Source organism: Camellia sinensis, chromosome 14 (assembly GCF_055761805.1).
Source record: "Camellia sinensis isolate YWXY chromosome 14, ASM5576180v1, whole genome shotgun sequence".
NCBI lineage: Eukaryota > Viridiplantae > Streptophyta > Magnoliopsida > Ericales > Theaceae > Camellia > Camellia sinensis.
The window spans coordinates 1,533,450-1,552,531 of record NC_138974.1 but is presented as its reverse complement, the minus strand read 5'-3'; the positions used below and the strand labels follow the sequence as shown (position 1 = coordinate 1,552,531).

Below are 19,082 nucleotides of genomic sequence, written 5' to 3'. Positions count from 1 at the left end.
ATTTCTTCTTGCACTCGCATGATGCTCGTCTACATCATCACTTTTTAACTTGTGGAAAGGTAAATATGTGTGTCATGCCGAACTCCACTTGTGTTTGACGTCATTTTTCCCATTGCTTAATGGAAGATTTTGACCATGGAGGAGCCTGCAGCCCCCCCCCCCTCTCTCTCTCCATGTACATTTGCACACAAATATTTTTGTATTCATGTACTTTGTGGTACGTGTTGCCGCTATTGCTTGTCAGTTCTGTTATCACTGTGAATGCTAATATCTTTCGTCTCTGGCTTGCAGGGACTAGTCTTCACAAATTCGAATGGTACACATATTTGTTGAGCAACTTGTTGCCTACTTGGACTGGAGTGTCCAGATTGTATACTTGAAATGCTATTGTGAGATGGGTTTCTCTGGTTGAAGTTAAATGCCTCTTCTTGCTCATTGATCTGAAGTATTGAGAATCCTCAAATCTTATGAAGCCGGGTGGACTTAGCTGCTCTCCCAAATCTATCTTGCTTGTGAGGCTGGAAATTGGCATCCATCTGTATTATTATAATTTTCTTAAAATTTTGTTTTTTCCGCCTTTTTTGTTGTAAGGAGCTTTCGGTAGTAAAATGTTTACGGTAAAAAGTCCTTTTGAGAAGGACTCACTTTTCCTAATTTTTGTGATAATCTGTGTATGTCTTTCATTTGTTAAGTTGGGATATGTTGTATAGATTTGGAACTTGTATTGTATAGAATACGTAGATTATTGGATCTGTTGGAGACGACGAAGCACTTTTGGGTGTTGCGTTGGTGGAGCCGAGGCAAGGCGGGACTTGGGAGGGAAGTTCTTGCTGGGCAGTGACCTTGCAGGATATTGGTGTATATCATAGGGACGCCGTATACCAGACGAAATCTCCAAGACATGCACACATGCGGTTTTCAGGAACTTGGTCAGTTTCATCTTTCCCCCCAGTTGTATGCATATCAGGCATTTCTTGTATTAAATTAAACCACATCATTTATATGTTGTTCATGTTAACTTATTGGAAGGTTTTAGTTTGGGTTCTCCTGATTCTTTAACAGTAACTTGTAGTTGTACACAGAAGAAATAGAACAAGGTCATAGTTTGTTGCTATAGATAAGACAAAAAAAATTGTTAAATCATGCTAATATATGGAATGGAAATGATAATATTGTTAAATCATGCACATTGTTTTGTTTTATGGAAATTTGGTGTCAGTTGGTTCTGGATCTGCATGTAAAGGGTTTTCTTATGTTTGCTATTATAAGTTTGGCATTTCTTTAAAATGTGAGTATGTAATTGTATTGCTTCTGAATATAAAGATTCGGAATTTGAAGACAATGGGAGGGTACTTCTTTTCCTTTCATTTCCATGATGAGAAAACTAGTCATGATGTGTTCATAAATGGTTGACTACCAATAGTTAAACTTTACACTATCTTTTTTCTAATGAGATTATGTTTCCTTCTCTTCCGTAGTAGCCGTCATCGTCCGCCACCATCACCGAACCGTCTTTTGTCTTCCCCACCTACAAGGACCAACCGCCATCCCCTCTCTCCCTTTCCTTTCTCTGTTAAGAAATCTAATCCTTCACTCAACATGACTAATTCTTATACCATAGTTTGTTAATGTGTTTATATACCACATGGTTATGTTACATACTTATGTCACATTGTCTTTTTGTTTAAGTAAAATTGCTTCAAATCCCTTATGTGGTGTGGTTCCATTGTTCAAGCACTAAATTACTTTGCAAAATAATGTGCTGAAGTAGGTATATCAAATGTGAAAAATGACGTCTTGATTGTTAAAGTATTTACAACGTAGCTGCTAGAATGAAATCATAACAGATTGAAATGGCTGATAAGTGACATGGTATTTTATAACTATTATGGCTGCACATTTTGTTCTTATTAATAAATTTCCTTCAGGTCATTTCAGTCTTAGAATGCATTGTGATAATGGAGTAGACGTGGCTAATCAATCGGAACTGCAGGGTTCCCATCCAAATTAATTAGTTTTATTGGGAAGCTGATATCCAAACTTGAAAAAAATTTATTGGAAAGCGGATAGCCAAACTTCACATAAGACTTAAAACTCAACAAAAACTTGATTGCCAAGCTGCAAAGTGGCCTTTTACGATTTTGAGTTATGATTCCACTACAACCAGTGTTTAAACTCTACACCATCTATTTTCTAATTAGAAAATTTAGTGGAACTGGGTTCATTTTTAATGTACTTTTTTGAAAAAATTTCAAAAAACTTTGCGTTTTAGAGTCTACTCGACTACATGGACCAAATAAGTTATAAAAAAATGAAAAACAATTCATTAAAAATAAAAGTGAAAATAAGTTGGTGATGTTTTTAGATCATTCTACACTCGATGCACAAAAAATGTAAAATCTTTGACATAAATTTAAAAAATATAATATTCAAAAGAAAAAGAAAAAGAGTTTTTTTTTGTTAGTTGCCAAACCCACCAAATGTTGTTGATTGAAATAGAAAAAATCATCATTTTTATGTTTTGTAATCATCACCAAGGACTGATCCACAGGGTGCGAAAGTATATATATTTAGATTTTCAAATTTTCAAGATCCGTCCATGATCATAACAACACTAATTTATTTATTTTATACATGAAAAATAAAAGCCCGTCCTTGATAATCACAATATTATTTTTTTTTAATTTTCTATTAAACAAAAAAAAAAGAAAAAGAAAAAAGAAGTGGTTGTCCAATGACTTAAACTAAAGCTATAGCCAGAGAACCTACAGGTTCACTGTCTAGCCTAAGTTCAACTAGGCCGGGCACAACTCACAGGTTCACTGGTCTAGCTTGAGTTCAACTAAGCTGGCCACAACCTACAGGGTTCAACTAAGCTAGCTAGAACCTAGAGGTTTACTCAGTCAAGCCTGGGTTCAACCAAGCTAGCTAGAACCTAGTGGTTTAATCGTTTTAGCCTAAGTTCAACTAAGCTAGCTAGAACCTACAGGTTCGCTGGTCTAGCCTGAGTTCAAGTGTTGAAGCCAACTATCAACTTTACCATCATCCAACCACTTTGGTGCCCTCGCTTGAGTCGTAAGCTAACGCTACTTAGCTTGGCAATTATTAGATGTCTCAATCACCCCTTATATACAGACATTTTGCGTTGCTTTTAAACGATGTGGGATAAGTTTACCAATATTTAAACTTTACACTATCTCTCTTCTAATTAGATTATGAACGATGTGGGATAGATTTACGATTCTACTACTACCAATATTTAAACTTTACACTATCTTTTTTCTAATGAGATTATGTTTCCTTCTCTTCCGTAGTAGCCGCCATCGTCCGCCACCGTCACCGAACCGTCTTTTGTCTTCCCCACCTACAAGGACCAACCGCCATCCCCTCTCTCCCTTTCCTTTCTCTGGTAAGAAATCTAATCCTTCACTCAACATGACTAATTCTTATACCATAGTTTGTTAATGTGTTTATATACCACATGGTTATGTTACATACTTATGTCACATTGTCGTTTTGTTTAAGTAAAATTGCTTCAAATCCCTTATGTGGTGTGGTTCCATTTTTCAAGCACTAAATTACTTTGCAAAATAATGTGCTGAAGTAGGTATATCAAATGTGAAAAATGACGTCTTGATTGTTAAAGTATTTACAACGTAGCTGCTAGAATCAAATCTTAACAGATTGAAATGGCTGATAAGTGACATGGTATTTTATAACCATTATGGCTGCACAGTTTCGTCTTATTAACAAATTTCCTTCAGGTCATTTCAGTCTTAGAATGCATTGTGATAATGGAGTAGACGTGGCTAATCAATCGGAACTGCAGGGTTCCCATCCAAATTAATTAGTTTTATTGGGAAGCTGATATCCAAACTTCAAAAAAAAATTATTGGAAAGCGGATAGCCAAACTTCAAATAAGACTTAAAACTCAACAAAAACTTGATTGCCAAGTTGCAAAGTGGCCTTTTACGAATTCCTTTTTTATTTTTATTTGTATTTTTTCAATATGTTTGAATCTTGAATTTGTGGAGGGAAAGGAAAAGAGAAGGAAAAAAAAATGAAGTGAAAGGTGCTAAATTCTTTTCTTTTGTATGGTTGGGTTAGAAAAATGAAAAGAAAATGAATAGATTTTTCTTTTTCTTTATTTTTTATTTTTTATTTTAGGTTGTTAATAAGTTTACGATTATACTACTACCAATATTTAAACTTTACACTGTCTATTTTCTAATGAGATTATGTTTCCTTCTCTCCCGTAAACACCATCAACCGACACCATCACCAAATCCTCTCTGGTCAAAGCTTTTAAATGTTTATTTTGCTTGGAATATATTTTGAATTATTTAAAAGGTAGGTAGTAATGCAAGTGTAGAAAAAAAAAACCACATTAGAGTGGTAAATTTAAAAATTTGTAATTATTTTTCCAAAATACTATTCAGTTGTAATTTTTCGTAAAGAAAATTTAGTGGAACTGGGGTAAGTATTTGGATTTTTTTTTTTTTTTTTCATTTGTACTAGAGGTTTTTCAAAAAAAATTTAAAAAACTTTGCATTTTAGCATCTACTCGATTGTATAGACCAAATAAGTTATAAAATTAAAATGGAAAATAATTGACTAAAAAAAATGAAAATAAGTTGGTGATGTTTTTAGATCATTCTACACTAGATACACAAAAAATGTAAGAATATAGAGGCAAATTAAAAAAAAATAATTACATTTCAAAAAAAAAAAAAAAAAAAAAAGATAGAGTTTTTAGTTGGTTTGCCAAAAGCCACCAAATTTTATTGATTGAAATAGAAAAAACCATTATTTTTATGTTGAACATCATCACCAAGGATAGATCCAAAGGCTGCGATAGTATATTTAGATTTTCAAATTTCGGGGATCCATCCTTGATCATAACGATATTAATTTATTTATTTTATACATGAAAAAAATCCATCCTTGGTCATCACAATATTAATTTTTTAATGTATACATGTTAAAAAAAAAAACCTTGGGCTAGCCAGAATGAACACGTTCACTGGTCTACCCAGAGTTCAAGCGCCGAACCCCCCTTTCAACTTTACCATCATCCAACCGCCTTGGTGCACTCGCTTAAGTCACCAACTAACGCTACTCAGCTCGGCAATTATTAGATGTCTCAATCACACCTTATATTCAAACATTATGGGTTGTTTTTAACAATGTGCAAGGGGTTCACGTTTTTGCTACTACCAAGGTTGAAATTTTACACTATCTCTTTTCTAATGAGATTATGAACGATGTGGGATTGAGTTATGATTCTACTACAACCAGTGTTTAAACTCTACATTATCTCTTTTCTAATTAGAAAATTTAGTGGAACTGGGGTTCATTTTTAATGAACTTTTTTCAAAAAATTTCAAAAAACTTTGCGTTTTAGAGTCTACTCGACTACATGGACCAAATAAGTTATAAAAAAATGAAAAGCAATTCATTAAAAATAAAAGTGAAAATAAGTTGGTGATGTTTTTAGATCATTCTACACTCGATGCACAAAAAATATAAAATCTTTGACACAAATTTAAAAAATATAATATTCAAAAGAAAAAGAAAAAGAGTTTTTTTTTGTTAGTTGCCAAACCCACCAAATGTTATTGATTGAAATAGAAAAAATCATCATTTTTATGTTTTGTAATCGTCACCAAGGACTGATCCACAGGGTGCGAAAGTATATATTTAGATTTTCAAATTTTCAAGATCCGTCCATGATCATAACAACACTAATTTATTTATTTTATACATGAAAAATAAAAGCCCGTCCTTGATAATCACAATATTATTTTTTTTTTAATTTTCTATTACAAAAAGAAAAGAAAAAAGAAGTGGTTGTCCAATGACTTAAACTAAAGCTATAGCTAGAGAACCTATAGGTTCACTGTCTAGCCTAAGTTCAACTAGGCCGGGTATAACTCACAGGTTCACTAGTCTAGCTTGAGTTCAACTAAGCTAGCTAGAACCTAGAGGTTTACTCGGTCTAGCCTGAGTTCAACCAAGCTAGCTAGAACCTAGTGGTTTAATCGTTTTAGCCTAAGTTCAACTAAGCTAGCTAGAACCTACAGGTTCGCTGGTCTAGCCTGAGTTCAAGCGTTGAAGCCAACTATCAACTTTACCATCATCCAACCACTTTGGTGCCCTCGCTTGAGTCGTAAGCTAACGCTACTTAGCTTGGCAATTATTAGATGTCTCAATCACCCCTTATATTCAGACATTTTGTGTTGCTTTTAAACGATGTGGGATAAGTTTACCAATATTTAAACTTTACACTATCTCTCTTCTAATTAGATTATGAACGATGTGGGATAGATTTACGATTCTACTACTACCAATATTTAAACTTTACACTATCTTTTTTCTAATGAGATTATGTTTCCTTCTCTTCCGTAGTAGCCTCCATCGTCCGCCACCATCACCGAACCGTCTTTTGTCTTCCCCACCTACAAGGACCAACCGTCATCCCCTCTCTCCCTTTCCTTTCTCTGTTAAGAAATCTAATCCTTCACTCAACATGACTAATTCTTATACCATAGTTTGTTAGTGTTTATATACCACGTGGTTATGTTACATACTTATGTCACATTGTCTTTTTGTTTAAGTAAAATTGCTTCAAATCCCTTATGTGGTGTGGTTCCATTTTTCAAGCACTAAATTACTTTGCAAAATAATGTGCTGAAGTAGGTATATCAAATGTGAAAAATGACGTCTTGATTGTTAAAGTATTTACAACGTAGCTGCTAGAATCAAATCATAACAGATTGAAATGGCTGATAAGTGACATGGTATTTTATAACTATTATGGCTGCACATTTTGTTCTTATTAATAAATTTCCTTCAGGTCATTTCAGTCTTAGAATGCATTGTGATAATGGAGTAGACGTGGCTAATCAATAGGAACTGCAGGGTTCCCATCCAAATTAATTAGTTTTATTGGGAAGCTGATATCCAAACTTGAAAAAAATTTATTGGAAAGCGGATAGCCAAACTTCAAATAAGACTTCAAACTCAACAAAAACTTGATTGCCAAGCTGCAAAGTGGCCTTTTACGAATTCCTTTTTTATTTTTATTTGTATTTTTTCAATATGTTTGAATCTTGAATTTGTGGTGGGAAAGGAAAAGAGAAAGAAAAAAAATGAAGTGAAAGGTGCTAAATTCTTTTCTTTTGTATGGTTGGGTTAGAAAAATGAAAAGAAAATGAATAGGTTTTTCTTTTTCTTTATTTTTTATTTTTTATTTTAGGTTGTTAATAAGTTTACGATTATACTACTACCAATATTTAAACTTTACACTATCTATTTTCTAATGAGATTATGTTTCCTTCTCTCCCGTAACCACCATCAACCGCCACCATCACCAAATCCTCTCTGCTCAAAGCTTTTAAATGTTTATTTTGCTTGGAATATATTTTGAATTATTTTAAAGGTAGGTAGTAATGCAAGTGTAGAAAAAAAAAACCACATTAGAGTGGTAAATTTAAAAATTTGTAATTAGTTTTTCAAAATACTATTGAGTTGTAATTTTTCGTAAAGAAAATTTAGTGGAACTGGGGTAAGTATTTGGATTTTATTTTTATTTTTTTGTTTCATTTGTACTAGAGGTTTTTCAAAAAAAAAATTAAAAAACTTTGCATTTTAGCATCTACTCGATTGTATAGACCAAATAAGTTATAAAATTAAAATGGAAATTAATTGACTAAAAAAAAAGTGAAAATAAGTTGGTGATGTTTTTAGATCATTCTACACTAGATACACAAAAAATGTAAAATTTTAGAGGCAAATTAAAAAAATAATAATAACATTGAAAAAAAAAAAAAAAAGATAGAGTTTTTAGTTGGTTTGCCAAAAGCCACCAAATTTTATTGATTGAAATAGAAAAAACCATTATTTTTATGTTGAACATCATCACCAAGGATAGATCCAAAGAGTGGGATAGTATATTTAGATTTTCAAATTTCGGGGATCCATCATTGATCATAACGATATTAATTTATTTATTTTATACATGAAAAAAATCCATCCTTGGTCATCACAATATTAATTTTTTATTATATACATGTAAAAAAAAAAAACCCTGGGCTAGCCAAAACGAACACGTTCACTGGTCTACCCAGAGTTCAAGCGTCGAACCCACCTTTCAACTTTACCATCATCCAACCACCTTGGTGCACTCGCTTAAGTCACCAGCTAACGCTACTCAGCTCGGCAAATATTAGATGTCTCAATCACACCTTATATTCAAACATTCTGGGTTGTTTTTAAACAATGTGCGAGAGGTTCACGATTTTGCTACTACCAAGGTTGAAATTTTACACTATCTCTTTTCTAATGAGATTATGAACGATGTGGGATTGAGTTATGATTCTACTACAACCAATGTTTAAACTCTACACTATCCCTTTTCTAATTAGAAAATTTAGTGGAACTGGGGTTCATTTTTAATGAACTTTTTTCAAAAAATTTCAAAAAACTTTGCGTTTTAGAGTCTAGTTGACTACATGGACCAAATAAGTTATAAAAAAATGAAAAGCAATTCATTAAAAATAAAAGTGAAAATAAGTTGGTGATGTTTTTAGATCATTCTACACTCGATGCACAAAAAATGTAAAATCTTTGACACAAATTTAAAAAAAAAAAGAAAAAGAATTTTTTTGGTTAGTTGCCAAACCCACCAAATGTTATTGATTGAAATAGAAAAAATCATCATTTTTATGTTTTGTAATCATCACCAAGGACTGATCCACAGGGTGCGAAAGTATATATTTAGATTTTCAAATTTTCAAAATCCGTCCATGATCATAGCAACACTAATTTATTTATTTTATACATGAAAAATAAAAGCCCGTCCCTGATAATCACAATATATATTTTTTTAATTTTCTATTACAAAAAAAAAAGAAAAAGAAAAAAAGAAGTGGTTGTCCAATGACTTAAACTAAAGCTATAGCCAGAGAACCTATAGGTTCACTGTCTAGCCTAAGTTCAACTAGGCCGGGCACAACTCACAGGTTCACTGGTCTAGCTTGAGTTCAATTAAGCTGGCCACAACCTACAGGGTTCAACTAAGCTAGCTAGAACCTAGAGGTTTACTCGGTCTAGCCTGAGTTCAACCAAGCTAGCTAGAACCTAGTGGTTTAATCGTTTTAGCCTAAGTTCAACTAAGCTAGCTAGAACCTACAGGTTCACTGGTCTAGCCCGAGTTCAAGCGTTGAAGCCAACTATCAACTTTACCATCATCCAACCACTTTGGTGCCCTCGCTTGAGTCGTAAGCTAACGCTACTTAGCTTGGCAATTATTAGATGTCTCAATCACCCCTTATATTCAGACATTTTGCGTTGCTTTTAAACGATGTGGGATAAGTTTACAATTATACTACTACCAATATTTAAACTTTACACTATCTCTTTTCCAATTAGATTATGAACGATGTGGGATAGATTTTTAACCCTCACAGAACATTGGTTATCTATGAAAAGGTAGCATTGTTGTCTGGGAACTGCTCACCAGACCCAACAAGTTATGTTAACTGATGACAACAATATTATTACAGCATACATTTTCTAGAAAAAAAAAAAAGAAGACCCTAGCCTTGAGGTTTTCCTGTGTAATACTTGGGCTTCAAGGCCTTGGTTGTTTGTCGAGTTTGAAATATATCTCCCTCCCGTTCTTTTTCCTTCTGCAACCGTAATTGGATAGTAATTTTTGAGTTCTATATGTATTACTATCTCTTTTTTTATGATTTCAGCCTTCTGTCAGAGAGCAGCACAATGCAGGGTACAAACATAAGGTATTATTGTATAGGCACATGTCTATTTTTTCTTAGAAGTGTAGATCACATCATTATGTTTCTTACACATTTAATCTATAAAGGCAAATGTCAGAACCTATTATCAGCAATTTGAGGCGCAACAAAATCAAAGTTTGATCCACCAAAAGATCAAGGAACATCTTGGGCAAACTACTGCATACCAGCAAGTTGGTGCTGCTTACAATGCACTGAGGCCCCGTGTGCCTATTCTTCCCACTCCAATGATGCCAATGGCAGGGAACACCCAGTTACCTGTCAATTCACCATTAATCCCTGGAGCTAGGCCACCAGTCTTGCCAAGACCACTTCCAGGTAGGATGTGTGTTTAACACTTCTTCATTGACACCCAACTTATGTGTTAATTTTGTCCTAATTATTGGTGGATGCAGTGACTTGTGTGTGGATGCATTTGCAAAAAAAAATTTGCATCTAAACCCGCAAATTTGTTGGTATTTAATTTCATCACTACTTGCGTGCTTATAATTTATTTTCACTGTAGACTAGGCTGGCATGTAAGGGTATTGCCGTGTTCATGGTGTGGATTTACTCTTCAGGTGAATATTTATGTCAGGGATCGGACCATTTGTTTAGGTCCAACCATGAACATATTTATATACGTATCTGTGTGTACTTATTCCTTGACACCTATATAAATTTCTTGCTAGTACTTTGGTGTGTGCAGGGTCTTTTTGTCTATGCATTTTCCTCAGATTTTTGTGATACTTAATTGTACTACCAGTGGTATGCTAATAGTTCAGTCATTTTCATTGTTTACAACACTCGCATGCTGGGAGCCTAGCAATGTAATATGGTTTGGACTGTTGATCAACATTAGTGAAACATTATGTTTAGGACTAGCCATATAGTTTTGTTTGGGTTTCATGAAATTCCTAGTTAGAATTACAAGTCATTTTATGCAGTAGCAGAAAACTAAAATGTCTTTCTTGCATAGATTCTAATTACTGTTATCATTCAGTGGTTTTGTACCAAGGGTATTTATTTAGATGAAAAAGCACACTATCTTCTTAAGTTCGCTTTGGATAAGTGGATTTCAAATAAAGGAATTTTAGTTGAATTTTATAAAATTATAAGAAGATTGGCTATTGAAGGTAGATTGATAACTCTGAAGTGGATGATTGAATAAAGGTATGGGACATGTATTTTATTAAGATTCTTGTACAGGTAGAATTTTTTATGAAAGGATTTTAAATAATTATTTTCAGTAAATTATTTGAAATTCATCAATATAAAGCCTTTTAAATCCATTCTTAATGTCTAAATATAAAACATTACACTGAATTGAAGACTATACTCCTCAAATTATTGATGCCTAATCTTTTCATTTCAAATCTATAAATTCAAAGGCAACCTTAATAGATACATTGGATTGCCTTCCCTCAATAGTGAGAAACGTGCTGTATATAATTTTGACAACTGTAGTTTTCCCACCCCCCCCCCCCCCCCACTTTGTGATGGCATTCCTAGGTGAACTTCTGGGGCTCTCCATTTAATGGGGCTGTTTGGTGCACAACTTCTACTTAGTTGAAAGTTGATAATAAGAAAATAGAAGCTAAAAACCTCTCCCCTGCGTCTTGGTAATCAATTTTTTTAGCTTATTTGAGCTACTTCTACCTTAAAAGCTATAAACAAAAGCTGTACCAAACACCATGGCTCATATTTCCAAAATAGAAAAGGCTATAAGCAGCTCCATGAGCTGTGGTAACGAGAATAATCTTCTCCTTCGAGAAGAATGAAAAAGAAAAATGGGAAGTGTTCAATTGGAACATGAAAACGTGACTAAATTGGTCCTAGTTGCTCTTCGGGACAGAGTGGAAGAAAGGAGGAGATTCTCAAATGTGGAAAAGGATCCAATGACTTAGAAAGAATTGAACGAGGAGCCAATGAGGTGAAAATCTCATTCACTGTTCTGTAGAGTGGCACCAAACGGCCCCAATGTATTATCTATCCTGTTTCCCTAAGGATATTCTGTATCTGATCACTGTTTATGTTATCAGGTTATATGTCTGCACCAGTGATGCCACCAATGGTGGGGCCACCTGCTGCTGCTGCTGCTTTGCCTGGTCAAATTACCAACCTCCCAAGGCCTCCACCAATGGGTGCTCCATCAGCAGTTCCAGGGACCACTATGACTCCTGCTAGTGTTTCCACCTCAATGGTTACCCCGGCTATGTATCAGGCGGCTAATTCAGCGACACCTACAAGTGGAGGTTTTGATAGTTTCAACATGAGTGCTCAAGCTCCAGAGGCTGATCATTAGTATGGTACTAGGTTTTTGTTTTTAAATCTTGTAGAATTGACTGTGTAATTGCAGCAGTACATTGTTTATGGGACATGGCAAATTGTGTAAGGAAATCTGGCCATCTCAAAATAGTAAGAAATCACTGCATTTTTTCTAAAAGCATTTTAGGCCATTAATTACAACCATTTATCTCTAAAAAAATTATCTTTTTTCATTTCCTGCGCTAGTGACAACATGCATTTGGTATGCATTTCATTGCTGGATCTGTTTGGATTGTTTGTGTCTTAAGGTTCTGGGGTAATGTATGCTGATTTGTTTCTCAAATGGGTAGCACATTGACTCTACTCCTTTAGGGGATCATGATCATCAGGCTGCTTCAACTTTTTCCTCTCCACTGTCTTTTCCTTTTTCTCAGATGAAAAAATATCATCAATAGATATCCAAGTCAACAGAACTCTGGTTGTGTTTTAGAGATTGATTCCCTTTTGAGCGGGAAGTTGGCTTTACAGTTGCCGAAGTTACAGAGCTTGTGAGGAAAAAAAGAAAAAGAAAAAGAAAAAGAAAAAGAAAATCTTTTGGGTATGTAGTTAAGAGGTACTTGTTGGAGAATGTCAACAGAACTCAAATATTTAAAAACCTCAGAGATTTTGCCTAACCCTCCAAGAAGGATTCGGTTATTCCTGCCCACAATCATTGAGGTATTGGAAATAATTTTGGAACTTCAATTAGGCATTTGAGTAGTAGGTAAACACCTCAATTAAATGCAGCAAATCTAGATGCAACTTCATAGACTACAATAGCTGAGGACATACCCAAAAAGTTTATTTATTAAATATTATTGAGAGAGAGAGAGAAAGATGTAAGTATATTGTGTGTCCGACATAATATATCTCCACGTGTCATGCATATATGTGCAATAGCAGCCATGTGCTTTCATTTCTTTCCACCACAATAAAGTGGCCCTTCTTTCTTTATACTAGACTATACACCACACTAAAAATCCTGCCAATCAACTTGAGTTGAGTGAAGCTCAAAACCAATATATATATATATATATATATATAAAAGGAGTAGAGAGAGTGGCTAAACCCAAAAACCTTGAACTGAAGAGCCTGTCAGATTTACATACAACTTATGATTTGGTTAAACATTGGCACTTGCATTATTCCTGAAGCTGCGTAAACCAGGTGGTGATGGCTTTGGAAAGAACTCTAGTGTCATTCATTGAAAGAGTCTTTAGACCCTGAGCAATAGCATCTGCCGGAGTGTACAAATATCCTACTTGCCATCTAGGTTCCTGATCATGCAGGGGCAAAAAAAGAAAAACAAAAACAAAGGGACATTAAAATTTCATAGAGATGGAACATGGATGGCCATGATCAACTCAAATGGAATGAATATGTATAGGGAAAAAATGTTATGTTAGTGCTGGAGTGTACAAGTAACCTGCTAGCCATCTTGATCTCTGAATCTCTGATCATGGGACGGAAAGCAAAAAGAAAAAAACTTATGAAGGCAGAAAAAAAAAAATTATCTAGTTGGGAAATATAGCCATTTATATAATCTAAAAAGAAAAAAATACAAAAATAAATAAATAAAATCATATTCTGCATTCTGTTTTGTACTTGACATTCTTAAGCAGATCTTGACCATTATCCATAATTACATAGATTGCCATATGCAAACCCTTGATTTTGGGGGATGACATGTTGAAGACCAGTTCAACAGCTCCTATGACATCACCAATTACCAAAACAAACAAAATTCCAGGATTTCTATGTAGAAAATGCAAGTCATAATCCATCACATATGACAAAACCTTTTGTTTGTGTGTCACTGTGACACCCTAATGAACGCCACGTGCTACAACTATATTATTATCTATCCTTGAATACCCCAAGTCAAATTAACCATCTCATTACACAAAATACTTAAGGTAAAGCTTAGAAATGAATAGTTAGGAAGCCTTGAACATGACAATCTCACTTTCAACTGTTAAAGACTTAGGAACTAATCATCTCTTGAACATAGTATGCAAGTGCGTATCACATCAAAAGTGGTTTACATGACATGACCGAATACGTACCTTAATTTGATAACCTTAAAATACTCTAGAGATAGAAATATGAATTGATAAGATAAAACCTTAGAAGATGAGTTCAATTGGCAAGAAACTTAGAAGTGAAAGACATGCCTTGATAAAACAAACTTAAGAAGAGAAATACTTGAAGATTACTAAGAGTTAGGGGACACCTTAAATTTAAAATTTATGAATGCTAGGATGTGCCTATGCACTAATTGAGGAGCTTAAAGGCCATAAACTAATGTGCTTGTCATTTTGATGCTAAATGTCATTTTGCTAATCAAGATTACTGTTAATTATGTAAGATTAGTGAGCCTTAATCAAGATTAATTAAGTTAAGCAAGATTAAGTTTAAACTTGATTAATTATAACTGAAGATTGATTAATTAAACTAATGATGGAGATTAAGGATGGAGATTATGGAAAAAGAAAGGGTAAACTACCAATAGGTCCTAATAGTTGAACTTAATTTCCATCAAGTCTTATTGAAAATAAACCCTAATAAAATCGTTACTACAAATATTTTTTGTGACGATTTTTGCATGTTGCTAAAAATTGACAATTAATAACGATTTTTTATGACGATTTTTTTGTCATGGTTGTTATAAATTGTCACTGAAACTTACAATTACTGACTTTTTTTGTGACAAATTCGTCAAACTATCAGTGAAAGTTGAAAATTAGTGACATTTGTTTGTGACGATTTTTTTAAACTATTGTTAAAACTTCTAATTAGTGATATTTTTTGTGACAAAATTTTCAAACTGCCACTTAAAATTAACAATTAGTGATGTTTAATAGTGTTTGATGAAAAATACCATTAATTATTTTAAGAACTATTGGACAATAAGTCCACTTATTAAGACTTATAAGTAAGTCCCCCTCAAAGAAACTGGTGAAGCAAACACACACCTCTCTTTTTGACCCACCTAGCCTTTTGTCCTTGCCACTCTTTTGTCCTACCTTGCCTTACATAAAACCAAAACAAGAAAGAAAAATCTGTAGAATCAAGAATGAGCTAGAAGAAAGGAGAAAGAAGAAGGAAGAAGAAAGAAAGGAGAAAGAAAAGAGCTCGAAGAATTCATCTAGGATTCCATCTTTGATCATCCTAAGGTAAGTTTTGAGCCCTAATTCTTGTAGTAATCTTACCTACCATCTAAGATTGAGAAGTAAGGATTAATTTGGGTTAGTAATGAAGTTATTAGGAGAAGAACAGAAAACAGATGAGAAAGTTGGAGAATAGGCTAGGTGGCCATAATTCATGCCATTTTGATCTTTATTTTGATGTTTTTATTGCATAAAAAGCTAAACCCTCATGTTTCCTCATGATTTACAATAGTTTTGACAATGTTAAATTCTTGTTTTGGAACAAACAAGAAAATAGGTTTTAAAGATTTGTTGTGAAAATCATGTTTTGATTCGGTTTGAATCTGGCATTCTTGCATACAAATGTTTTTCCATGGATTTCCTATCATTAATTTATGTTTTGAGACTTGAGCTATCATGATTTGAAGCTTTGGGTGGAAGAAATGGATGAAAAACACCAAGAACACACACTAACTCATTTTGCCTGCTTGAAACTGCTCGTGCAACCAGAAATTCCGCACAAGCGGATGGAAATTACACTGTTGATGGTAGTCACTGCCTAAATCCGCATGAGCAGATTTTCCAGGCTTAACCGCCATAGCGGATTTGCCAGCACATTCACTCGATTTCATTTTCGCTCGTTTTTATGCACTAGACCTCATTATACTCTTTTGAGACCTAAAATAGGATTGAATAAGGCTTAGAAACCGACTTAAAGGAAGAGTAGTTAAGAAAGAAAATCGAAGTTAAGTTGACACATTCATTTCGCATTTCGCTTTATCGATGTTTGTATGCTTGTTTGTGTAGGTCAAGCATTTTGGAGGAAAAACGCTCATTTGAGAGCCATTTGTGATTAGTAGTGTTGTAAAGTTATGTTTAATAAGCTATGTTCCAAATGCAAAACCTATGTTATGTCTATGAAATCTATGCTAATGTTTTATCATGAATGAACATCATATCTTCTTGTATCATGTATTAAGATGACACCCTTGGAACATGTCCTAGTTATTGGGGGACTCATGCCAATAACACCTTGATGCTCAAGAATCCTTGGAATGTTCATCAATATATTGTTAGCATATTATATTATTATCTGAGCTTTTTTGGTTTGTAATTATTCTATGCCCTCAGGGCTCGACTTGTAATTGTCTCATCTTGTAAACCCTAATCTTCATTTATAAATAGGGGATGATATTCTATCAAACCCTAAGCTGGTTACTCAAGCTTCATGGTATCAGAGCAGAACCTCTAGGGTTTCGGCTCACCCTCGTTGGTAGACCTCTACACCAACGACACTCTAGGGTTCAAAGCTTACCTGGGTGGATCATCTGCTGCATCGATCTTCAGCTCGTCAATCTTTGCTTCGTCTTCATCACTCAGTCGCCTTCCTCTGTCGATCGTCACTTAGCCGTCTCTCAGTCGATCGTCACTCAGCCGCCTTCCTCAGCCGATCTCCTCCATCTTCGTTCGTCAGCTCGTCAGTCGATCTCGTCAGCCGCCTTCCTCAGCTCGTCTTCCTCACATCGTCGATCTCCTTCATCTTCGTTCGTCTGGTATACAACATACCTCATCTCTGTTTGGTATATATGTCGTGTATACACATGTATAAATAAATAACCTATATGCCTGTATCCGTACCAATACTTATATAAATAAATAAATAATTACTTTAAAAAAAAAAAAAAAAGGGAAGAAAACTTTATGGTTTCTTAATTTTGTTATGCCTTTATAGTGGTCATTGTGCCTATTCTTTTACCACCACCTTCCGGGTTTGAGATTGCCACTAGTTTTGTTGCGGGTTCGGTAGTATCGTATCCATGGCAGATTCCACCATTGTGTCCCCTACTTCTCAAACACCGAGGAGTGAGAGTCTCATTATACCTACTACCATAACTGAGAACCCCAACCCTAGTTTGAAAATCACCACCTCTCTATTTAATGGTCAGAACTACCTAGCATGGTCTCAAAGTTTGACTATATTTTTGAAGAGCCGAGGGGAGATGGGGTATGTTGATAGCAGGATACAGGCACCTAGTACCACTAACTCGGGTTATGACCAATGGGAGATTACCAACTCTTTGATTATGGGTTGGCTTATTCATTCGATGGTTCCTGAAATTGGTGAGGGCTACTAGTCTATGGAGACTGCCCAGGATGTTTGGAATGCTGTGGCTGCCACCTATTCCCGCAAAGGGAATTTCTCACAGGCATTTGAGTTGTGCCGCTCTATTGAGAGCTCACTTCAAGGGGAGCAGACTATTCTTCAGTATTTCACTTTCCTCACCAACGGCTGGAAACGCCTTGACCACCTGGAAGACTATAAGCCCGTTTGCCCTGCTGATTCTGTCGGGTACAAGAAGTTCATCGCATGGGAACAGGTCTTTAAATTTCTGGCAGGCCTAAATGTGGAGTATGATCCAATTAGGGGTCGAGTTCTAGGTATGGACACTCTTCCTTCACTTTAGGAGGCATTTGCCTATGTACAGAATGAGGAGAGTCACCGGTCTGCTATGATGTCCCCTGTCTCTACTGACCGCTCAGCATTACTGTCTACTCCTCGAGATGGCCTCAGCTTGACTCCTATCCCTCCGTCTGCTGCTAAGGAGTCAGTATTCTTTGATTATTGCAAGAAGCCGCGGCATGCTCGTGAGACGTGTTGGAAGCTCATGGGACTCCATCCAGGGGTCGAGGTGATCGGTCTGGTTCTCGAGGAGGTCGGTCAGGCCAGTCTAGAGGACGTGGTTCCTACTCCCGGGCTCATCAGTCTAGTGCCGTTGATACACTTGATTCTAATTATGCTTCTGTTGGCCAAGCTTCTGATACTGAGCTGGAGGATGCTTTGCGCCAATTGTTGGACCGCGGTCTTCTACTGCTCTCAGTACAGCTTCCTCGTCCTTTGCCCGCTCAGGTAACTTAGCCTCTTCTCCTTGTGTTTTCCTGTGTCATAAGTCTTTGCCTTGCATTATTGATTCCGGTGCCTCCGATCATATGTCTGGCTCCTCTGATCTTTTCTCTGTCTATAAGCCCTCTTCAGGTCAGGACAAAATTAGGATTGCAGATGGTATTGTTTCTTCCATTTCTGAAAAAGGTTTAGTCCAAGTCAATCCTACCATACATTTATCTTCTGTTCTCCATGTTCCCAATTTTTCTGTTAATCTGTTATCCTTGAGTCGTCTTACCCCGGATTTGAATTGTAGTGTGACGTTTTTCCCTGATCATTGTCTTTTTCAGGACCTTGTCACGAGGAGGACGATTGGCAGTGGTAGTGCAAAAAATGGTCTCTACTTCCTGGATCAACCGGACAAACTTGCTTATTCTTCCACCACGTCTTCTACTACCCCCGCTGATTTATGGCTATGGCATCGGCATCTTGGGCATCCTTCCTTTTATTTACTTAAGCATTTATTTCCATTTGGTTTCGCAAATCATTATGTATCTGACTTTCTTTGTGAGTCTTGTCATCTTGGAAAACAACACAGAGCTTCTTTTGCTCCTAGTTTGAATAAAAGTTTAGTTCCTTTTTCATTAATACATTCTGATGTTTGGGGTCCCTCTCATGTTATGTCTGTGAAAGGTCATCGATGGTTTGTTACATTTATTGACGATTTTTCTCGTGCTACTTGGGTGTATCTCATGAAAGATAAGAGTGAGGTTTTCTCTGTGTTTCGCAATTTTCATAAGATGATTTGTACTCAGTTTGGGGCCACTGTCAAACTATTTCGTTCTGATAATGGCGGGGAATACATAAATTCGCGGTTAGGACAATATTTCTCTTCTTATGGCATTATCCATCAGACCTCTTGCACCAATACCCCTCAACAAAATAGG

The 19,082-nt window shown here is 35.4% G+C and overlaps 1 protein-coding gene across 11 annotated transcripts in view; it reads right to left on the bottom strand.

The window, feature by feature from the left end:
* Positions 1-12,894: 12,894 nt before the first annotated feature.
* LOC114323085 (initiation factor 4F subunit (DUF1350)) overlaps positions 12,895-19,082 on the bottom strand; it is a 55,087-nt gene continuing 48,899 nt past the window's right edge. For 6 of the 11 annotated variants that reach the window (XM_028270553.2, XM_028270554.2, XM_082905763.1 and 3 more), the window contains one exon: positions 12,895-13,382. In XM_028270553.2, coding sequence (XP_028126354.2) covers positions 13,375-13,382 — 8 coding nt within the window. In that variant the 3' untranslated portion in view covers positions 12,895-13,374. Of the gene's footprint in view, positions 13,383-13,531; positions 13,559-19,082 lie in introns of all 11 variants that reach the window. The other 5 variants (XM_028270552.2, XM_082905765.1, XM_028270555.2 and 2 more) reach the window with 1 other exon arrangement.